Source organism: Tympanuchus pallidicinctus, unplaced genomic scaffold (assembly GCF_026119805.1).
Source record: "Tympanuchus pallidicinctus isolate F22 unplaced genomic scaffold, pur_lepc_1.0 scaffold15, whole genome shotgun sequence".
NCBI lineage: Eukaryota > Metazoa > Chordata > Aves > Galliformes > Phasianidae > Tympanuchus > Tympanuchus pallidicinctus.
Window position 1 is genome coordinate 15761212 of NW_026294669.1, and position 24830 is coordinate 15786041.

The 24830-nt window shown below is 35.5% G+C and overlaps 1 protein-coding gene across 2 annotated transcripts in view; it reads left to right on the forward strand.

The window, feature by feature from the left end:
* PSMD14 (proteasome 26S subunit, non-ATPase 14) overlaps positions 1-24830 on the forward strand; it is a 45661-nt gene extending 20831 nt beyond the window's left edge. For both annotated transcript variants that reach the window (XM_052675499.1, XM_052675500.1), the window contains exons 4-12: positions 1173-1244; positions 1582-1701; positions 2818-2888; positions 3813-3963; positions 15615-15722; positions 18732-18806; positions 21017-21142; positions 22276-22338; positions 24394-24830. In XM_052675499.1, the coding sequence (XP_052531459.1) occupies positions 1173-1244; positions 1582-1701; positions 2818-2888; positions 3813-3963; positions 15615-15722; positions 18732-18806; positions 21017-21142; positions 22276-22338; positions 24394-24492 (885 nt within the window). In that variant the 3' untranslated portion in view covers positions 24493-24830. The remainder of the gene's footprint in view (positions 1-1172; positions 1245-1581; positions 1702-2817; positions 2889-3812; positions 3964-15614; positions 15723-18731; positions 18807-21016; positions 21143-22275; positions 22339-24393) is intronic.

The following is a 24830-nucleotide window of genomic DNA, read 5'->3' on the forward strand; positions in this document are numbered from 1 at the left end:
CAGCCAAGTGGTTTGGTCATAGCTAAGGGACAAGTGGTTCTGGTGCTCTGGTCCCATGGCACGTTCTGGTGAACTGCTTGTAGATTTTTTCACTGTAACTGTTCTATTGCTTGTAAGTGTAGAATCAAAGTTCTAAATCTATAAAACGTTTATTTTCCTCTCTTAATGTAATGGTGAGCATCTTTTTTTTTTCCCCTTGCTCTGTGGTTGCTTTGTAGCCTTCACAAGTTTGTTCTGCGTCACTTGGTGCAGAGGTAACCTTTTGTCTTTTCAGTGGAAATCTGCTGCATGCGTGCAATTTGTTAACAAAGTAATGAATGTACTGCTAATTGGCTGTAATGAGGTAAGGTGATACGGAATTCTGTATGTAAGAGCAATATGTCTCTTGCTCTTCATGAAAGGGACAGTTAAACTGCTGCCTCCTGTGTTTTTCATTTTCAGCAATATAGAGAACCCGTTTCAACCAATCATTCACACCTGGGACAGTTGTGCTAATTTTTGAATAACTACTCATGAGGCAAAGAGCAAAGTATTTTGTTCACAGCTTTCCACCTAGGGATCGGAGGTCCATTTTTTCTCTCACTCTACCAGTGTATATGTGAAGTACTCCCTTAGCCTTTATCTGCAAGTCCTCTTTAGCAGAAAGCTGATGAAGCAAAGGGAAATTGCTGTTTGTGTTGGTGCCAGTTAATCATGCTAGCCCAGCAGCATTTACATTCACACCACTGTAAGAAACACATAGTTAATTGGAGAACTGGCCGTATTTTACAGCTGATGAAGGTTAGCATTGCAGCAAGGCTGACTAATGGAAACTTATCTGACTGTTAGCCTGGGTCCTTGTAACAGGTTTGTGCTGGTGCAGTGCTTGCCAGCTTTGTATGTGATGGTCTCTGTTAAGATTGCTCTTTGGGGTGGTGTTGATCTGGGGCTGGGGAAGACAGGATGGGGGCTCAGTGACTTTTATTACAAAGTAGTTTAGTGTCAGAAGGCACTGTAAAGATGTATTGGGGGCTTGGCTGTCCTTGTTTGCTTGTTTGTAAGATCTGCATCTTGCACACGAGTTCTTGATCTTACAGGTTTTTCTTTAATTTCATAATACAGAGTACAAAAGGTTTAGAAATGGCAGCATAACAACAGTGGAGAAAATACTTGATGATTTATTCTTTTCATAGGGGCCACCAACAGATGCTCCTGCGGTCGACACAGCGGAACAGGTGTATATCTCATCCCTGGCGCTGCTGAAAGTAAGTGTGTTTGTGCTCCAGCTCCAAGTGGTGCTGCAGGCTGAGCACCTGGCACCTCCCCAGGCTCTGTGCCCTTGGGCTCCTTAATGCTGCTCAGACTGATTTTTACAATATATTTAACACTGAGTGAAACATTCAGAATAAGAAACTTGCTGTTTCTCTTTTTTATGGCTTAATTTGTACTACTTTGTATAGTGCCTTACAGTTTCCAAAAGTGCTACCAGTTTCAAATTATCAATAGAGCAAGAAAAGCTACAAGAACTCTCCCAGGTCAAACTTGAGCCTTCTACTGCTTAAACTTCCATAGTTAAATAATGTCATGTCATCTTCATTCCAGATGTTGAAACATGGTCGTGCTGGTGTCCCTATGGAAGTTATGGGGCTGATGCTTGGGGAATTTGTTGATGATTACACTGTGAGAGTGATTGATGTTTTTGCTATGCCACAGTCTGGAACGGTGAGTTCTTTGTAGTTAGACCTTTTTCTTTCTTCTCCTGTATAGTAAATTTGTAAAAGCTTTCCCTTCCTTACCAATTCATGCAACTCTTATTTGAGCAAACACTACCTACCTATTAGGTATAGTGTGAACATGCGTAATTCACATATTGATACCATTTTAGACAGTTTATTATACTTGGATCCTGCTTGATCATTCGTGTTCATGGACTTCAGTAAAAAAAAAAAAAGTGACTTGTTGATATACATGTGGGTGAATATATCAATATGGAGATCACTTTGTGTATGTATAAATATGTGGTTGTAACATCACTTACAAGATATATAAATTGATAACTTCAAAAACTCATAGTAGGAGCCGAGGGAGGAATTAAAGAATGTAAAGATTTGATTAGAAGTCTATCATACCCTTAATTGTGACAGTGCTGTGGATATGCTTCAAACTTAATCTCTGTGATAGACCTTACAGTGGCACATCTCTTAAGTGATATTACTGTGATATGAAAAAATATGTATTTTAATTTTGAATAAATTAATGCAATGGACAGATATTTTAAAGAGTATAAAAAGCATAACTGGAGCTTATGATGCTTTTCTGGTCTAACTTAAGATATTGCTCTTAAAATATGCACACATCTCTTTGTAGCTCAAAGCTGCGAAACGATGCATTTGAATTATTTTGTCCTGTTTGTGTGCAGTAATAGTATGTAGCCAGTTATGTAGTCAGTTATGTAGAATTATCAAAAAGCTGCTGTTACTTATCTTGGAAAAAAATCTCTAGAGCTGAATTTCAGAAACAGGCCAAAGTTTACATAATTGAAAGAAAGAGGAGGAAAAAATGAATCCTTGTGCCCATTCACTCGTGTTTGCTCATAGTAGAAATTAGACATAAAAGTCAATTCAGAATCTTTTTAGCATTTTAAAAAATCCATTGAAATACATTTATATTACAAAACTGTTTTTTACGTTTAAAGGTATTCTAAAATAATCATTGCACTTCTTTAACATATGCTAGTGAGATTGTGTTAAATTTTTGTTTGTGAAAAGTAACAAGTTAAAAGATTTGAAGTATGACTTTATGTGCAATTGCTGTGATTGTTGTTTCCCTTTACATTAGGGAGTCAGTGTGGAGGCAGTTGATCCTGTGTTTCAAGCAAAAATGTTGGATATGCTGAAACAGACAGGAAGGTAAGTCACCCTGAGAATAGCTGGGAATAATAAATACTTTCTGCGTACTGTTTAGAAGAAACAGTTGGCTTTCTGCAAAATTAGTGAACACGGGGCTGTTTGTAATTTTTGACAAGAAATAATTGTCCCAGAAAATGGCTGAGTAGCGTAGCATGTAATTCACCTCGTGCCTTTCCATTGTCAGGAGGTTGTCACTCACATTAAACTTACATCTTTGATTATTGCACAAAAAGATTAGAATGCTGCTCAATTTAGTAAAAGATTGATTTTCTTTTTCAATTAGGACAGAGAAAGCACATTGTTTTAGCCTACTTTCGTGCAATTTTAATGAAAAGAAAAATAATTGAGTAAAAATACCGTAGTATTTAAATGAATCTTTTTTCACTCCTACCTCTCAACAGTTGTCGCCTGCTTGCTCAAATTCTTTTACTGTGGGAAAAACTTCAAAATTAATGTTAGCAAAAGGCTCAGCAGCTGAACAGAACAGTGCAAATTGCTTTTTGACTGAGTTCCTAGTTCTACTGCTGGTTTAATTGATATTTAATCCTTTCCCACTGTTGGTTTCCGTTGTCCATGTCTGAAATGGACTTTCTGCAGTGAAAATTCAACCCTCGATGCCAAGGAGTTAAAGAGTAGATATTTACTCAAGTGCTGAAAGGGTAAAAACTGGTTCAGGGAAGGTGTGGTAACAGGGTGAAAAGCTGAAAGCATGATTTTCCTCTGCTAATGTGCATCCCTTAATGATAACACTCTTTTGTTGGATTTATTCGTGTCCATGTTTTCACCATACTATGGTGAGTAATTTAAGTATTTCTAATGGCATTTTTTCACAAGTCACCCTAATTTTTGCCCTGAAACGTAACTGTTTCTTCTTCTGTTACACGTTTTTATTTTTCAAGAATTTCAATGTCCTCTTCCTTTCAGACCTGAGATGGTTGTTGGTTGGTATCACAGTCACCCTGGCTTTGGCTGTTGGTTGTCTGGCGTAGATATCAATACTCAGCAGAGCTTTGAAGCATTATCGGAAAGAGCGGTTGCTGTGGTGGTGGATCCCATTCAGAGTGTAAAAGGAAAGGTATAGTAGGCTTTTCTTTTTTAAAGGTACTTCAGTAAGAATTAGTATGAAGGCACTGTGGGTACGAACAATTGATAATCCAAGTGTGCATTGTTTTGGAGATTTTATTTTAGCCACAAAATCTATGATGAATTACTAACAGATTGGAATAGATTTAGCCCCTTAACGTAGGTACTAATAAGGCACTGATTTATAGGCGTTACATATGTTGACTCTTAGTAGCATTTCTATTCCAAAATGTTTTATGGAATAAAACTTTACAGAAGACTTGGTATCAAGCATTCAAGTTTTCTAGAAAACGTGACGATAAATGATTAAATATGTTGAATGATTATGAAAAGAGATTAACTTGCAAAGCATATTGGGTTATAGTTGTCCTTTGTTGAAATCTCTTTTGTTCTTGTTTAGTTCTCTTTTTATTTCTTTCTAGCCCCATATGCCATTTTCCTATTTCCTGCCTCATGACAGCAGGGAGCAGCTCTATTATCACCTTCACAGAGCTGTCTGCAAATGTGAGAGGCAATTCGATTTTGCTCAACCACAGGGAGAGTGGATTAGAAAAACTACAGAACGCACAGAAATTGGCTAGGTGGTTTACTGCTTTAAAATACTGCTGAGGTGTTTTGTTTGAGCATGCACTCCCATTGTATTGTGGAATAATTATTGAAATACATCATGATATATATCTATGGATTGTATTAATGTAATTTTATAAATATTTTAAAAGTGTTCATTTTCTGTAAAGCTGTAGTACCATATTTCCTGTGAGACAGACTATGGAGAAACTATTGAATGATTCTGCTAAGCTTTCTTTTAATTTCATAACAAAATATTCTGAAGCTACAATTGTGCTGCACCTAAATTGTTTTCTTGGTTTGTTTTATTCAAATTCTGATTTTCATCTTGTAGTTGCTTATGTAAAACAGAGGCATTTGAAAAATGAATAGCTTGTGGTTGTTTGGAAGATATTAGACATCTGAATCAATTCTGCTTCCTTCTAAATTGTGTAATTGATGTATTTTGATAGTTTTGGGGGAGACAATTGTTGCATTATGCTATTTAATTTGTGCTGACTTTTTTCTAGAACTTCTTCTGTAGGTTTGCTTAGCTTGCTTTAATTTTCTCTTACCAATATAAATATTGAAACATTATTTTTATTTTGTCAAACTATAATTTGGGGGTGTGTACTAATAATGTAGAGCTAACTAGCTGTTAAATCCATTGAGGAGAAAAGCCTCCCAGTAAGTCATGCTATGCTGCTATGCTGTACCACATTTGCTCACTATGAGCTGCTTTTTTTTTTTTTTTTTTTTTTTTTTTTTTTGCTAGTGTTGTTTGACACAGATGCCACCTTAAATGAAGGTCTTTGTTCTCTTCATGAAAAAAGCTTTGGCATTTTTATTTTGAATTTTTGTCCATCTAGATGTTTCTCAGTTACAGCTTTTTGCATGGCAATGCTGCCGGTACTTAAGATCACTGGAAGTCTTGCAATGTTTGTTTTCCATGCAAGTGTAGCTGCTACAGTCATTAAATTACATTCTCAGGTTTTGTATCTTAAGGAAAAAAAAATAAATTACATCTGTCATGTTTCTGGCAGTGCATCCCTAAATCTTTGAATTTGAACCCCCCAAATTGTGTCTACTACTTCTAATTAATCTCTAGGTTTTGGGGTGTGAGACTGGGTTATTGAGTCTGTATGATTTTTATGTCTTTGTTTGAGAAGTTCACTTACTTAGATTAGAATGTGTTTTGTTTTAGATGAACTGTAAGAAGAACGGACTTATTAGAGTTGGTGAGGTTTTGTAGGTCAGGTTTGACTGCTTCATGTGTGTGGCTGCCTTAGTATGCTGTCTGGTGCATCTTGGTATGCTGGGCAATTTGAGCTGTGCCTTTCTCAGGGCCTGTGTTTCCCCACTGCCAGCAGAACAAGAAATGCTGGCAGAGGTAGTTTTCTTGCTGTAGTAGCCACTACAGTGGGGGGTTTTTGCGGATGTGTGTAGCTATGTGAGTCCAAGATCATTATTCATTATACCTTTTACCAACATAACTATCTGGCAAAAATTACTGTGAACATGTGGCATAGAAGATTTTAATATGGTGTGTTTTGACTGAGATTAGAAGTATTTAAAAACAAAGTCCAAAATAACACAGTAGCTGATTTTAAACCTGCCGGAGAGCAGTCCGCGCCCAGATAAATGGCTGCGGCCTGCAGCCAGCGAGGCAGCTGGTGCTGGGGAGGAAGGAAATGGGGCAGAGGTAATTTTCACGCATCGGGAAGATGAAATGAATTCTGGTGAGAAGCTTCAGGTCCATCTTGTCTATCCAAAGAATTAAAAGGTGGTTTGCCCTGTCACTGGTGGAAAAGTACAACTTATTAACTTGTTAGCTGTCCTTATCTGGCCATGCATGTTCTGATTCCAGAGATCTGCTGGGACTGGCATTGGTGACTGCAGTTCAAAGACAAGAAGATGTAAAATTTTCACCAGTTTCAAAAAAGATGCATTATGTCGTCTTAACGGCCTTGAACAAAATGTGAAATTCACGTTAAAAAAAAATTCTCAAGTAGGCTCATGGGTTAAATGCCATTTTAGGACCACTTATGGACCACTGTGGCCATTTTAGGAATGGGATATTTTTACACAAATATAGTAGGACACGCGAAATACAGGATTCTAAATACTGATCTTTACATATATTGAGGCTGATAATGTTCCAGCTGACTGTAAAACAAACTCACAGCAGATCAGTGAATTTTAACTGAGGTCACTGTTGCCAGAAACCAGAGAGAAGCAGCTTTGTGTTGGCATTTTTTTTTTCCATTCTGTGAATGAAGTCAAACATGGTAAAATATGGACAGTGGACAATCTGGCTAGCTGTTGCTTGATCTTGTACTTATTACCAAACTTTTTGTTTAATCACCCCTCCAGTTTTTCAGTCTGTGAAATGGGAGTTGTGATACATATTTGCAATATTCCACAGAAGTAATATAATTAAAGTTCTCGAATAAAGTTAAATATTGACATTTTATATTTCTTTCCAACATACATTTTTAAATCTCTGTACAGAGAATTATATACCTTTGCCAAAGGTTAAAAAAAATTTTTTTTTTTTTGCACCTTAGGTTAGCAGCTGTTCCTTACTTCTTGAGGAAAATACTACATTACAGTAAATGTCATGTAGTTATAGTTTTTACTCCACAAGTATTAACTATATAATAATACTCATTTATGCTAAGAAAAAGGGTGATGTTTTCTTTTTAAAATTCGTTAAAGCCTTAAGATTTGTTTAGTTTACTTATTTAGCACTGTTAGAAATCTTTATTTAGAAGAAGTCACCGTTTATAATGGTGTGCTTTCCTGAGAGGTAATTCACTGGTTTCTGTCAATTAATAATTGCTGACAAAATTTTGTGAAATAAAGTTGATGAAGTTTTGCCATTTATGGTTTTGAGTATTGTCCCTAACAAACCTCTTGTTCATACAGCAAAATTTCCTGTCTGTTGCACTGTAATCTTTCCTAGCAAGGCACTGTCAGAAACCCTGGTAGGAAAATCTGTTGTTTTCTGAAGAAAACTTGTCTTTGTGATAACTCTTTATAAATTGCACTTTGCATGTTTGTCACCTCCTGGCAGATAAACATGCTGTGCATCTTAATCCCATGCTCAGACCATATTCTGTAACTTTTATAGAAGAGGTTTTTGCTTTGCTATTTTATTATTACCCAAATCTCATTCAGAAGGAATGAGGAGGAAAAAACCTTAACTTTTAACTAGTCGGGTGGTAGCAGTCATTCTGGTGGGAAGTGATCTCTGGAGAACTAGTCCAGCTTTGTGCACAACACAGGCTCAGCACTGAGTTCAGATGAAATCACCCTAAGATTTTGTCCACTCGAATCTTGAGATGCAACAGACTCCTAGGATATCTGTTCTAATGCTTTATTATTCTTGCAGTGTCTGTTTTTGAAATAAATAAAATTTTTGCAGGCATAGGGTAAAAAAGTAAAGTGCCATCACAAAACTTATATACGGTCAAACAGAGTTCATTACTGAATGACATGTTCCAGTACTATTTCTCTTCCCCTCTCATTGGTACATGTGTTAATTCTAGATCTAGGTGTTAACTCATGTGCAGTTTGTTATGTATAGAGTGATATGGTTTTGGCAATACTTGATTTTAGTTTCTAACTTTTTAATTTAATAGGTTGGGGTTTTTTTTGTTCAATAATTAACATAACGAGTGATTTTGTTTGATTTTATAACTTGTTACTCTAAAGGAATGAAACCAAAAGGAGGCAGAAAACAAACAATGACTCTTCTGGATGTTGGAATTGCCACCTATCCTCAAAAATTTCCTTTGGCTGAACATAAGTCTTACACTAGTTTTCTAAAACGCACACTTTCAGACCTCCATTCTTTCACAGAGTCACAGAATAGCCAGGGTTGGAAGGGACCTCAAGGATCATGTATCTGCAACCCCCCTGTCACATACAGGGCCACCATCCTCCACAGTCAATACTAGAACAGTATCCCCTTTCATTGGGGCACTGTTTTCTTTCCTCTTCATACTTTTCCTGTTCCCTTGTTTGTTGGGAGGTAGTGGCTACTTTAAAGGAGAAAAAAAAGCAATACTTAAAATGAGATGTATGGAGAGACTAGAGTAACACATGAAATTTGAAATTGAAAATAGCCCACTAGGGATTAAATTTATGAGAACTTTGAGAAGTAGGTAGGAGCTAGCCACCAGGACTTTTTTTTCACATGCACAACTTCCCCTCCTCAGTTCACACATTTATCTTAGTAATTGTTTTCTTAATAAATCTTCCCCAGAAACAGGCAAAATCAAGTCACAAGAGTACAGCTTGCAAGTATTACTAAAAAAAACTAAACAAAACGTGTAATGGATTGTGTTGTCCACTACTGATTTGAGATGCAGTTGTTGACTTTGAGTTATTATGCACTTCATATTTTACAATAAATTTCCTTTTAAAGCATGTAGTATATATACGATTTTATATCAGAACATTTTTTACCTGGACAGTTTTCATTATTAGAACTGGACTTATTAATGTTATTTTCTGTTGAAAAGGAAAAATTGTAAAATACAGAAGGGAACTTTACAATGCGTAGTTTTGTTTGAAACTGTTCAGAGATGGAGATGATATCATTCTGTATGCTTTGTACAGCAATTAAGTACTCTTATGTACTTAATTGTGTGTATAAACTTTGAGTACTTGTATAAACGCCTTGAGAATTGGTATGCTACTGAACAGTGAGGATGGTAAGGCCCTGGAACAGGTTGCCCAGTGATGTGGTTGATGCCATGTCCTTGGAGGCTTTCAAGGTGAGGCTGAATAAGGCCTTGGGCAGCCTGATGTAGCTGTGATGTCCGTGGTCTTTGCAAGGGAGTTGGACTAAATGGCCTTCAGAGGTCCCTTCCAACTTTAAGGATTCTATGGTTCTACGATTGATTGTTAGTAATTTGTAGTTTTTGAAATTAAAGGGGAGAACCACAGCAGCTGAGAAATAATAGTGGAGGATACTTTGTCATTAACAATTTGCATTGTTGAGGCTATTGTCATAAATAATTACAGGAACACAGTAATATGTTTTTGTAGTGTGATTTTAGTCTTTCAGTTGCCGAAGCTTGAAGACAAAGTCTTTCTTTCTTTATTAGAAAAAGCTTTTTTGACAATGTTGAATCTTTCTGCCTGTGTACTTCTCTGTTTGCTTCTGTCACTAATGTTGGTCAACAGGACTTGACTCTGTCAGCTGCCATAGTAGCCTGTGGCGTAAGGAGGGCAACCGTATTCAGCAAGAGTGGGATTACCAGTTTCATGTAACAAACAGCTAAGTGACCACCAAATGACTGTTGAACTGATTAGTTGAACTGTGACATTTCTTACCATTGCCAGGACAGTGCATGTTATAGCAGAGACTGCTTACTGGGGCTGAAACAACTGGCTTGGATCTAGGTAGGAACCAACTTATATCTAGATTTTCGATAGCACCCTGATTTGGAGAATAAGGAATAAAATAACATTCGTGTTGCTGTTGATTACTGTTGATTCAATAAAGGCTGATGCATTTTTTTTCCCTGAAGAATCATGTTTGTAGGAGATGAATTGCATCTGCACTACAGAGTAGGCCACTTGGTGTTCATGCATGTGCATTTCAGTTGAGGATATGATTTTTCTGAACGTAGGCATAAACCACATTTGCATTGAACTGCTTTATCACTGCCACTCTTCCATGCATTTGCTACGGTTTGTACGAAAGCCAACATTTTTATTATAATTGCGTATATTCAGAATAACATGTTTTGCATATTTTAAGTCTCAATTTTTCTTAGTGTGATGCCAAAACTGTTAATATCAATGCTGGTGTTCCAGATTTTTAAAACAACATCCTTTGGATTTGCTGTGTTTAAATTAGCAATGTATACTTACCTATGAAATCATTTTCACAGGTTACTTCAGTTCATGCCCTTCCCTAAAACAAAAAAAAAAATTTCAAGAAGACTTTTTGTTGGAAAGCATTAAATGTTTAATTTCCTTTTGCCATAGTGGATGTAGAATAGTCCATTTATCTTCATTAAGGCATATAGCTTTAAAACTTGTGGTTTGCTGCTTGTGAGTTATGGATGCATGCCCTCACTTGTCAAAATAAATGTATTATACTGTAGTCCTCTCCCCTCCCAGTATGGATGTTGAAGTTGTATAGCAGATTTGACCACAAATAAGCAATTCTCTAAGGATAGAGAAGGAAAATGCACATACTCCTAGGAATATATTTTCCAGAGCTAAAATTGACATTTTATAAATAATTTCCATGTTGCAAACTTCAAACTCACAATCACAGCAATTCAGTGGTATGCATTTGGCATGAGTCGGTTTCAGTTCTTAGTGCTTTTCATTGGAAATGGCATAAAAAGTAAGATTTCTTTTAATTTTTTATGTTGTGGGCTTACAGGGGACAGAAGATGTTCTTCACTTGTAGTTGTCTAACAGTGCATGGCAGCATAAATAACGAAATGGTCATAAACCATAGCTGCACTTCTCAGGTCACATGTTCCATTTCATTTTTAAAGAATCTAGAAGCAAACTAAGCAGTCGATAACAGGTCAGTTGCAGGTGAGAAAAGATATTTTAGATGGGACATTACTTCTTTTTCCACACCTGGCATAACCACATTATATCTTTTGCAGAATTTTCTTTAAGCACTGGCGTATTTGTTCACAAACATATGGCATAAACAATGCATTGCTATTTGAGTTTAAAGGATACAATACATTTGTAAAGATAGTCACCATATGTGATAGAATCTTCAGTGGAAAAAATATTGATGCTAGAAAAAAATGTAATTAAAATAAAAAAGACTGGCTTACTTCTTACAGAACTTCAGCATTAAAATATGGTAGACCTTGCCTTAAGTGCTTAAGTCTTATTTGTAGATTTGATGTTGAAGGAATTTAATAGAATCACGTCTATAAATTACTCCTAAATTTCTCATAAATTTTTTTCAAACACAAAGTTTTGAAGGCTGCTTTAGAAACAGTGGTTATGTACCTGGCACACGGTGTCTGAAGAAGCTGAAACATATCTGGCTACTGAACATTCTAAATTTTTAATCATGCCATTATTTTTAATAAATATGCACAGATTAGAAAAGACCAGATTTCTATCTAGTTACTAGTTGAAGAATCCAACACTTGTGAGTAGCCATGAATTGTATTAATTATAGCTATTCTCAAATTTATAAAGTAGACTGAGCATAATTATGAATTTTGTTTCTGGAAGTCAATTATGTGGTCTCTATTGTGGTTAATGACCCCAGGAAAATGTTTGGAAAATACTGTATAGTTATTGTTTTCTAGATTATTATGCTTTTTTGAAGCTAAGACAGATGTACAAAAAGATGCAGTTTTTATTTTGTATTGGCAGCTTCCAAATATTTAGTATCTATTTCCAAGAGCTGCAATTAGTAAAGCATCCATGGTACTGAAATCCACACATCCCACAAGCTAATTATATTTGCAAGGTCAGATTGAATACATATTTTCAGAAAAATAAAGGGTTATATAAATGTGTCTTCTACTTGGCTGTTATATCACAGTTTGTTGATCTGGAGTATAATGTGTACAATTCACAAATTTGTCTGATAACAGAAAGTGGTGTGTGATTGTGTTTATTTTACTAACCAGTATATTCACAGCAATCACTTCCAAATATCTCTCCAGTAAAGATGTGTTAATTACAAAACAGACAAGGTCTTCTATTATATTAAAGCTACTAACAAGAAGACAGCAGGAATCACACATGTAAATAGCATCATCAACCCCTATTTTAGTCCTCTGTTTTGATCTGTGAGTTGCGCATAGACCAAAGGTGCTATTAAAGACTCAGTATATGAAATAGGCAGCATTATATGAACAAAATTTATTCAACAAGAAAACAGACCTTTAACATGAATTTAACAAGCCTGAGAAATTATAAACTCTCATATGCTGCAGATTCATGCAGTGATAATAAACAAAAAAGGAAAGTAAGAGGTTTCCTTAAGCTAGCCAAACTGCTAATGGTTTTGTTATAAGCTGTCTGCTATTGAAGTGACCCCTGTAAAGTCTGAAGACACTTGTACTCAGAGAAATTAACTGGTCAGAGCGGTGAAAGAGATGCACTCTGGAATTGCATTTGAGGAAAATCTTACCACCTTACTTCTGGAAAATATCCCAATGCCACAGACTTTTCTTTAACTTTTTATGTCTTTACAGGAAGATGATTTAGCATGAAACTTGAAAACTGGTTTTTACTAACACACTGCAAGATGCATTAGATAATTGAAGTGCAGTGACAGCTTAAAAAATTTGGATGAGACATACTGACTTCTTTGTGAAATTCTGAGTAGTGAAGTGTGGGTTTGTGCTGCTTTTGATTAAACCTTAGAGGTTCATTTTTTTGATGAACTGTCTCCGAAGTTTCCATAGTCCAACAGCGAGTGACCACGTTGCCGTCACCTGATTGCATCATGCTGTACTTCAAAATACACAAATGCAGTAAGCTGACTTCAGCCCCATGCACCTCCGAGCGCTCACCCACAGGGGTTCTTTTCTCTAATCTTACTGCAGCATAATTAACACCTAGTTCACCCATTGCTCATTAGTAACTGGACATTAATGAGTATTTATTTTTATGTAATCCTTTAACAGAGGAACCGATTTGTTCTCACCAAGAAGAAAGCAATTACATTTTGTGGAAGCCAATATATAGGATTTGTTGTTGTTTATGCTTTTATTGCGTATTAGGTCTAAATTTAGCCTCCAGGTTGTTGAGCATGTTAGTTTCTGTAAGATGGTTGCTATAGTGATAGCAGCAAATTCCTTTAATCTTAGTGTAGTTAAAGTATTTAGTTACCATTGCTCGTCATAGTGCAACTAAGATGAGAAATACCATCCGTGTGCATTGTTCTGCCCTTCTAGATTATAGGAATTATGGTTTTATCCCTGTGTAAAGTGTGCAGTTTGTGATTTTGGTTCTTCACACAGCTTTGTTATGCTGCCCAGCTGAAGCAGTGCTGGTTGCAGTCTGGAGAGGCCATGAGTCCTGCCTGGCCTGGCACTGCGCTGCCTTGCTAGCCTTGCTTGCTCCTCAGAGCCAGCTATTATTTGCTTGATTTTTTTTTTTCCCCTCTTAGCCAGCTTGTCTCAGGAGACCTGCAGTGTGGATTTTTTCTTTTTTTTTTTTCATAACTCAACTTTTTAATTTATACTGCCTGTTTGTTATGGTTGGGCATTTCCAGGTGTTCATAAATTGGAGCATCTGTTTAAAATGGAACACAGAATTTAATAAAATGGCTTGTCATGAGTATTTTAAGGTACTTGAAAAATCTGATAGTAATAAGAGGAAAATCTGATAGTAATAAGAGGAAAAATACATTTATTTGAGGTCAATGAGATGTATGTAAGCTATTGAGAATTAAGGGTTTTTTAAAATAATTTTGTAGTATTAATATAATGTGGTTTGCATTTGCTGCTTATTTAGTTTGGCTTTATTGTTGTCCAGAAATGAATTATCACTGTTAACTGATGTTAATTGGGTCACGGCCTAATATTTTTAACATAAAATTGTTTCATATACTTTCTACAGTATATTCTAAGCTGTGATAGATGCAGACAGGTCTGGCAGCTGAGAGGCCACTCAGTAGGCTGTAGTGATAGTGAGTGATACTTTGTCACTCAGCATGGCTGAAATAGTGGGGCCTGAAAAGTAAAGGTGATGAGTTAATAGGCTTTTTAAGTTTACAATTTGAAAGTATTTTGTGATAAATACTTGCTTACTAATTTCATTTAAACATCAATTATAATTAACAATTATAATCCTAATAATCCTTAATAATTATAATCCTAACAAACTTCATATGTATTTAGTTATTACTGGTGTTAATCAAGAGGAAAATGTTAGGACAGTGTGGAAAACCCAGTCTCGCCTTCTCCACAGACTTTTGGTAGGAGACAGTGGTTGATTTCTTCTTGATTCATGACAAAAGACTTAGTTCAGCTCAAATACCTCAAACTATCAGACTAATCCTATAAATGTATCTGCTGTTGACCAGCCTGTAGTATGGGAGAGAATAAAAATGATTGCAGTAAAAGCAGCTGAGATTGAAAATATTTAGCTTGAAGATCTGGAATAACTCTTCAATGCTAGGCAGAAAAGTTGTCTGCAAAGACTGGCAAGAGCTATTTGTGTGGCTATGTGATACTGGGCCTTGTCAGAAGACTGGGGCCTGAACAGGAATGGTTGGCTTGTAATGGCAAGTGCCTGGTGAGAGTTAACTTTTTGTGTGTATTGCTGGTATGTCCTCAGTTCCATCACATCTGGTGTAGAGTTGGATAGGTGATTGGATTTTATTCTTTGGGCCATGAAATACCATCTCCAAATATTTTCATAGTCAAATTCAGCACAGGGCAGAACAAAAATCAGTGATGAATTTACTTTATTTGCAAAGAAATGGCTCTGAATAATACCTACTGTGTATCTTTAAATCATAAATGACCTTGGTTTTCATATACTCTATTTTTTACTCCTGAGCATGACACTGACAAGGACTTTTTAATCCATCAGACAGTTTATAGACCCTTCCGTAGTCACAAGAAGCAAAAAGCATCTGACTAGAAGGGAATACATGGGGCAAGTTCCTTGCTAGCTATAATTTTCTTGTCATTTCAAGTATTGTGGTAGTATAATTGATGTGACAGGACTGGGCTTTAGATTCAGTCCCTTAGCTTGTGCTCACTTTCAGTTTTAGTCTCTCTCTGTCACTCACTATGACTGGATAAGATTTAGGTGACAAACATATGCATACCTTTGAAGATTAAGAGTAAATGTACATTAAAATTTGTTATCTGATTATATAATGTATATAAAACTTGCAGCTTCATGGAAAAGATAGTAATTGGTGTCACCTTACAATGCAAGGTAGTGTAGTGTGCTGATAGCATAGCCAGCAGGAGGCTCTTTTTTATTAATATTATAATTAAATGATTTTCTGGATAAAGGCCAAAAACAGATGAGAGTTGATTGTGCCTTGTCCACTGTAGCTTGGCACTATTAGTTGCATTTTCTAAAAAGAATTGACTTGACATCTTGTTTTTACAGGTTGTTATTGATGCCTTCAGATTGATCAATGCTAATATGATGGTCTTGGGACATGAACCAAGACAAACAACTTCAAATCTGGGTCACTTAAATAAGCCATCTATCCAGGTAAAACCAGTGTTGATAATCCTGTAAATTGCAGGACCTTTTCAGCATTTTGGGGGGAAGGTGCCTGAAGACAGTACACTACAAGTTGTTTATTGTTCTCTGTTTAGCATTTTTCTGCATGCCTTTAAAAGTGATGTGAATCATCAGTGGAGTTATGTATATGAAGAGTTCAAAACTGAGCCCTAAATTAGCTAGAAAAGCATGAATTTCTGTGTAATTATTTACTGCAGAGGTTAGAGCATAAATTTTTTTTAATGTAAACTTCTAAAAGTAACGATACCACACCACGTGACATGAATTAGGTAGGCTATTAAACTTTTTCAGTTTTGCAATTTTAAATTAAAACTTTCTTATTAACTTGTCTAAACCTTCTGAAGTTATTCTGGAACAAATTACGGAAATAATGTTGCCTTTCTGCTGTATGCATTGCATATTGTTGTGTAACATGCAATTTGGATTTAAACATGCAATTTGGATTTAAACTTGCATTTTGTCTTAAAATTTGTCTCTGATTTTGATACGATACAGTAATTTGCTGGGAAAAAAAAAAAGTGGAATAGGAGATTCAGTGGATCAATTGGTCGTTTGATTGGTTGTCTCAACTATAACATTTCTGTTCTTTGGGAATGTTGTCTTATATGTATTTGGAACCATTTTGAAACTCGATATTCAGAGTTTGAATTCCAAAATTAACAATTTTGCTAGTAAGACAAAAATGTTTGTCTTGAATGAAACAAACCAGTGTTTCAAGATACAGCTTCTGGTCTGAAGCAAGTATTCCCTAGAGTAATTTAATGTTTTTATCTATCATTCTTCTGCCTCAATGTCTTTCTGTTTTTTCTCTTCAGAAAACTTTTTCCCTTTACTGCGCATTCTAACAGGCATGTGTACTTGCATCCTTTTCTTTTGATCCTTTACTTAATAAAAATAATATCTGCTAGATAAGCATGCTAGAAAAATGACAGTATGCTAGTCATGATAGAACTCATGGAGGGGAGAAATGACCTTTGAGAGACTAGATCACCATACTCTTAGCTTTCAAAAGATCAATTCATTTTTATTACTTATGCATTGAAACCCTTTCTTATTAAAATAAATTATTAAAACCAGCTTATTAAACAAGATTGTTGTATTTTACTTTTGATTTTTGAATTGGCAAAAATCATGAACGTGAATAAGTTTGAAACAGATGGCTGCTGTCTTGACTGGGTATAGGCAAGCCCGTGCTTGCATCTTTCAGGTTAATATCCTAACTGAGCTTCTCTGGATCGTGTGTAATGACTTCCCTTGTAAGCCCCTGAAGTATTGTTAAGTTTCATTATTTTAAGATCACTGTCACTACACTGTGGCAAATTTTAGCCATGGGAGTTCTGGGTTTCTGTTGTTAGGGAGTTATTTGCGTAATTTTTTTGCAAATTGGCAGTGAACTGTTGCAGTGTCACCACTAAGCTAAAAGCCGTGGCTTGGTCTTAATGCACAGCTGCTTTTTTCCTGCAAGGACTCAGTTTGGTCTTGCTTTTATAATAAGTACACTGAATTACTTGGCTTCATCCTTTGTTGTTGTTATTTTTTCCCTATTTCCTTTTTTTCTTTTATGAGAAGCTTTTTTACTTGTTCTCTGTCTGTGCATCCAGTTTGTAAGGCATGTAGGAATGGCAGTTCCCATTGAAATGGTGTGCTAAGAGTAGGGTTTGCTTTAGAATGTAAAGCGTTTATTTTATGGGCTTCAGTTTACGCTGTTGCATTTGCCAAATCACAACTCCTCGCAGTGTTAAAGTAGAGTGGTTGTTTACCTTTTGTGTTTGTCCATACTATAAAGAAATGGTTTGGGTGTACGGAAGGAAAGTTGGAGAAAGTAAGGCACCTGTCAAATCCTATGTATTATAGGAGATTTGCAACACTCCCACAGTGTCTACAACTGTTTTTAAAACAAAGCAAATTCTTATGCAGCAGTTGGAAATGACAGTGGAAACTTCTTATTGCTAATAGCTTCTGCCATAAAGTTCTTTATTCATGATAAAATCTGTATTTGATAATTCTAATTATAATCAGTAAAATGAGTAGTGCTTATCCTGAACTATTAATTCTTGTAAAAGTAATCAGTTGGTTTTTTTCAAGTCTGTGTATCTTTGAAAAGAAATGTGTTAAAAAATGCATGTCTGAGAACATTTCCAGCTTTCATCCAGATAATTTTGGAATGCTGAAATATTAAGTTGCGTAAGATGCAAATGCACATGCATTCTGGATTGCTCTAAAGAATATATTTAAACATGGACAGGTGGAACAATTGAAACATAAGAAACATTTGTGACTGTGGCTTAAGTGTGGTTTATCTGTTTTCTAAATATGTGCTTTGTATGTAAAGTTTTAATTGAAAATAGCAAATTATAGTTTTGCTGAAGATTTATCACATAATTTTTTAAACTCCGCTGCACCAAATCCTAATCCAAATCACTCTTTACTCACAAAAAAAAAAAAAAAAAGTAATCCACATGAATAAAATAGAAAATCAGTGCTTAAAGATGGCGTATCACCTCATCTCGGTCACTCAGATTATGAAGTTTAAAGACAGATTTGGCAAAGGTGCAATTGTCAGAGGATATTTTTGTATTTGAAATTTTAAAATGAGCTTTGGTGTGTAGGGTGAATGTGATGCGCATAGTCAGCATTCTTCTGTTTCTAGCAGAAAGAGATGAGTTTTAGTAGAAATGATACCCAAATTTATTGAGTGAGGTAAGATCTGGAGGAAATATCTGTGCATATGTATTGCTCAGCATTTGCAGGCAGCTACTGCTTTTTCTTACAATGGATGGGTGTTACTGCATGGAATAAGTCCAGTTTTAGAAACAGAAAGTATAACTGTCAGTTAACTTTGAAAGAGACGAGTAAGAAAAGGTACATTTACTTGAAGTGATGTCTGAAGATGGCTGTGTTTTAATGAACTCTTCTAATATCTCTTCATTTCAATGGCGGGTAATTTTTGTGCTAACTTTACCCTGAACTTTACAGGCACTAATTCATGGACTGAACAGACATTACTATTCCATCACTATCAACTACAGGAAGAATGAACTAGAACAGAAGGTAATTATTTTTGCTTTTATTCAGAGAACAAAGAACACTGCACAAATTACATGGGATTTGTGAATTCTGATTTTAATTGCTGATTCTTTCAGGAGTTGTTTTAACAGTTCCTGGCTTATCTTCTAGAAAGCACTTAAATATGTAGTACTGTTGATGAAACCTTCTGAAAATTCATTCTAACGTTCATGTAAGGATTTTTGTAACATTTGTGTCCATGTTTCACAGAAAGTCCTCGTGCTGTTCTCCACGCTTAATGGGTTTGTACAAAGTTGAGTTATCAGTGATGTAGGCTCAAAGACATACTAGCTGCTTTAGGATTTTTTGGCAGGAATTACAGATGCTGGATGGCTATATTTTCTAAAATAAATTGTATGACCAAGGAGTCTTAGGTTTTTATTGGCTATAATCACTTCAACAGAAGATGCATCCAGTTGGCATGAATAGAGCTCTTGAAGACACCACTGAGTATCAGGAAGGTAGTGATGTCCTTCTTACTTTCACATGTTTACAGAAAGTAAAAAGTATTCAGTAAATGAGAAACTGAGTCTTTTGTATCAAAATTCCTCAATCGCAAGTAAAATTCTCTAGCTTGACAGTCTCAGCCAGGAGAACAAACAGGGGAAGGAATCTTATTTATCATCTACAAAAGTTAATTCTTGAAAACCCAGGTTCTAAGGCTCAGTTACAACTGCATGTTCGTGACTGTGTTGCCATGAATAGTTGGATTTTGTGATGCAGCAGTCAGAATAGTTTTCTTATTTTCTACTTTTAGAGAGCTAGAAGTAATAAAAAGAGAAACAATTTTGAATAATGGAGGAATATGCTTGCAAGACTGCGCTATTATGTAGGACAGTTACTGATTCAAAAGAACTGGATGTCTTGGGAAATGCCTATACAGCATCCAGAGGCTCCCATTTCTATTAAAGTACGACTTCTTATCTGAAGTTCTTAGTCTGAATTTGGTTTAACGGTCTACATATGTAAATGGATTTTGCCAGTAGGAGAACAATCGTGACCGAATTAAGGAAGCTTCAGTCTGTGATGCAGTTATTTCTACCTCGCTCTCCTAAGGCAGGTTTAGATGACAGAACACCCTCATGGTGCTGGTGGTGATCTGTTACTTCCATCTGTAGAAAGAAAAGTACATGCTTCATCTATTAAAGGAGCAGCCCATCACACAAAACCATGCTTTAAAATCCAGATAGCCTAGCTAAACTGTCCATATGCAGTTTGCCCACAACTCCTTCTGTCAGTAACTAAAATCTTGCTAATAAGAATTATGACACTTTCAGTTTGGTTCGTATGTTCAAAAGCCAGGTTTCTTTGGAAGCAGTACATTGGATGAAATAGCTTCTTTCTTTCATTCAGGTAATGGGAACTGCAGGGTTTATGGATTCTTAAAAACCTCTGTAATAAATGCTTGCAAAGTAAAGGCAAGCTGAAACTGTTTGCTGAAGTAATGCTTCTTACAGTCCTTGAGTGTGCATAACTGCAAAATAGGTTTTCCTAACAGATGAAAATCAGGAAATTGCCTTTGTAACTATTTCTTTTTTTTCCACAAATGTCAGAATGTTATCAGAGAGCCAGGCACATTTCAGATATTTCTAATAGCCCATGCTTTTATCGCCATCAAAAATGTGCTTCATTTTGTCATGTTTTTAAGGCACTTTACTTTTTAGGAGGACCAACAAAAGTCATATTTTGGTTCCCTTGATGTTCATTTCTTCACAACTGCAGCAGCTGCTTTGTACAGTTCAGGATGATAAGTTAAGCCCAAATACATTTAATCAAAGCGTTAAAATATTTTTTCAAGTTTAACGCAGGCCAAAAGCTTCAACTCTTCTTCACCTGGCTGCTAAAATGTTACTAAAATGTTGCTAAAATGTTACCTACTACTTCTTTAGCAATACACTTGTGCATACTCAGCCTCCAGCAAAACCACTAAATTACCAAAGGAAAGAGTTTGTGTAGCTGTAGATGTGACCCTGGTTTCTGCACTTCATTTTTTAATTTAGGCTTCCAAAATTTTTGATCCTTAAAAACTTAAGGGAAATCTATTGTCTGCTTTAGTGGAATACTTGATAATTGTATTTCCTTAGACACTGCAAGATCAATATTTTTTATTACACTCTTAGTACTGTAAATCAGACATTGCCATGGTATTTGAATGTAGTTTATGATGCATGCTCTAAACAGGTTTTATTTTGCAGATGTTGCTAAATTTGCATAAGAAGAGTTGGATGGAAGGTTTGACACTTCAGGACTACAGTGAACACTGCAAACTCAATGAAACTGTAGTGAAGGAGATGTTAGAATTAGCTAAGAATTATAACAAGGTATTCATATCCCATAATGATGTAATTGTAATGTTTATGAAGAAATTAATCCTTGATTTCAGAAGTAAGGAGGTGATTGTCTTAAGCCCTATTCAAAATGAATTGTAAAAGATTTGGCTGTAAGAATGAAGAAATTGTTGCAGGAACTCTTTGGACCTTGGTGATTATTAAAGTGCTGTGATACATTTTCAGGCTTTGTCACAAAGTTTTTGCCCCAGATAAGCAAAATGTTTAATTACGTGTTTCCCTTTGAAATGTGAGTAATTAAATTTATTTTGTACTTGGTGAAGAGAATCTCAGATTCTCGCTCTCAGTTCAAAATGAAATTGTGCTCTTCATTCCTTCAGCTAAGGTCTACTTGGCCAGACTTCAGAATAGCAGAAGAAAGGTTGTTTATTGGTATCATTATAGTAGAGAGGCAGGTAGTAAATATTTAGAACTCATTCTAGAGCCTGATTGCATGCTCTTTTTAGAGAAAGAAATTGTTATTGAGGCTGAAAGAAGAATCAGTTATCTGTACTGTTCTAATACTGGCCTTTTTTGAAATATTAGATCTCAACAACCATTCCAGAAGTAGTAAGCTTGTCAGTCATTATTGATGAGGGCTGTTTTTTTTTTCTTAAATCTTCTAAGAAGCCCTTAAAAGTAAAATTCAGAATTTCATTCACTAGGTGAGTTAGTGGATTTGCATAGTACAGATGCTGTATCTGAAGACAACAGAATATGATAAAAATGTATCGGTGACTATAAGCACTATAAAATGTACTTGTGATCAAACCTCTAATATATATTGAAACAATGTAGACAACTTTCTTTTTGCTTTTTGTTGTACCAGTTCAACCTTAATCTTTTAGCATTTTTGCTTAAAAGAGATTTGTGAATCCATTTTGCTTATCTGACAATAAAACTATTCATGAGTATTTGCCTTGATCTTTTGCGCTGGCACTTGGTAATTAAACCTATGTCTGCTGAAAAGCTGAAGTCCCTTTCTTTTTGACTTTCTAAAAGTGTTGCTGTTTGATTTATTTTATTTATTTTTTTTTTTTTAATTGAAATATACTTGAGAATCTCATGGCTTGGGGAAAAAGTAAATGAAATCTGAAACATTGACCTTTTCTGTGTTTCGTTCACAGGCTGTTGAAGAAGAAGATAAGATGACACCTGAACAGCTGGCAATAAAAAATGTTGGCAAGCAGGTGAGGTGTGATGAATTAGAGGTGGAATGATACGCTTCCTTCATTCTAAATATTAATTTCCTTACATGTGCGTAGGTGATTTTATTTGTACATGCAAGATATTCTCAATGCTCCAAATAATGAATTTATTTTTGCTGAAGATTGTTTTGTAGGGCACAAGGCTTTTGGCCTTAGGTAATCTTTAGAATATCGGCAAGTTGCACTCTATATGCATTTGTATTAGATGCTGAGGAGCACTGTTGAGATTTGGTAGCTTTTCCTTTTTATTCTCCTTTCCAAGGAGGTACACAAAGATATCCTAATCTGTTGTACTGTCAGGGAGGTCAAAACCAGGAAGGCTTTTAAAGAATGGCAATATTGAAAAGGTGAGAGCGTACTTTGTACCTTATTGTGGCTAAAGAACCAGCTCACCCCATCCTCCTTTATAAGCACACTGTCAGTGCTGAGCTCCAATATGTGTGAGTGCAAGTAAGCTGCATTGCTTCCTATCGCTATTGGAGTGAAACACTTGAGAACCGTAACTGAAACTGAAAACCTCTATTCAAATCATTCCATCCCTTTGCAATGTCCGGATGCAGAGGGCTTCACAGAAAAATACTTGTATGTATGACTTTGACCTACAAGCTGAGGAAATGTGCTCTGGAAAAAAAAAGGATAAACAAGCAAAACAAGTTGGTAAGAGATTGTTCATAATTCAAGAAAGGCAGTGGAAACAAGAAATAGCTTTATAAGTGAAGAGTAAATCCTTGAAGAACCAGTATTTATTGTATTGCTAATAACAGAAGAATTTAAAGGATTCTGGATAGCTCTTACGTGCTTCTAGCAACTGTGTCATAACACATCTACACTATTGTTCGGTCACACATGTATTTCTGTAGCAGTCAGAACAATAGAGTGTATGCTCGTCTACACAAACATAAGTATATATAATAAAACATGTAACAAGGTTTGTATTTTAAGAGCTTTGATGTTATCTTAAACATGATTTGGGCTTCACTCATCTTTTAAATCATTATGAGGGGAAAAAAATATGTTTTGATTAAGTTCTTTCTAAAGAAAAGCCATTTTTCCTGATAAAATTACTAAGTAATTTTCACATGTTTTTATTTCTCTGCAACTTATATAGAAAATTTTGTAAACAGACAGCTGCTCACAATAGGTTTGTCAGGTTACTTGGAACAGAGAATATTGGAGAACTACATGATCTTTGAATTGTTTAAAGAAAGATACCATATGTTTTATGGCATTCTTTACACTGATTTTCTGGTTCATACTTATGTAAGTTGAATTGGTTCATTAGATTTTGACAATAATTCTTTTTAAGTACAAGTTAAAATTCCAACATGTGATTGCCTTCCGTATTTTCTTTATGCACAAGAAGGTGACAATGCTGCAATGTAAATAAAATACTAAAAATAAAGTTTTTAAAATGTGCCAGATAATGTTGTGGCGCTTTCATATTAATTAATTTCATTTCTGAAAAAGTTTATGAATGTGGCCAAATGTTGAACCCCCAAATAATCAAATTATTCTATGTGAATGCCCAGAAGTGCCCACTCCTTTGAGCAATAGCCTGGAGGGATGGGTATTTTGAGAATGCTCCTTAGGTTTAACATTGCATTTTTCAGAACTTTGAACACCTCGTTGTGCACTTGTTTATTTTTTGTGGGCATTTGTGTGCTGATTTTCTCATGGTCCTACAACTACTCAAAGATTTTACAGGACTAGGTTGCACTTTTGCACAGATATCTGAAAACAAATTGAAATTGAGGTGAATTCCTCATGTAGTATTTTGTTTTTAAAACTCACAGCTGTTGTGGTACTCTTCAGTGGCTGTATAGAAATGCAGTCCCTAAACTGATTCTCAATTTCTCTGAGTGATGGTATGGACTAAGCAATTTCTGAATTTCTATATGGTAAGTCTAATTAGAAAACAACATTTTGGAGCATCACCAGCCTCTTAAACTTGCAGTGGTTTTGCATAGAAATGATGTAATTACAAGTATTCATGGAGACATTTTACTCATTTCTCTTATGGCATCTTTTGTGTTTCAGGACCCCAAACGTCATTTAGAAGAGCATGTGGATGTGCTGATGACTTCAAACATTGTCCAGTGTTTAGCTGCTATGTTGGATACAGTTGTATTTAAATAACCCATTTCCTGTTTGTGATGCTTTCTGTGTATATTTGTTTATTGTTTCTAATACTCACAAACAGAGACTGTTGAGGCAACATTTGGTTAAACAGGGACATCTGACTTCATTTGCAGTCTAAGTCTAAGCAGCTCTCTAACACCCTCCAGTCTCTAACTGTGCAGTTGCTTCAGTTTCCTTACATCAGGGTCTTTACAGATTCCAAAGCAATTTAAGAACACAATGTGGGCAAAAGTGTATTAAATTTTCATTTGATATTTGGGGGAAAAAAAATCAGTAGTACATATATATTTTGATTGTTGCAACATAATAAAAATACATTTACAAGCCTGTCTTAA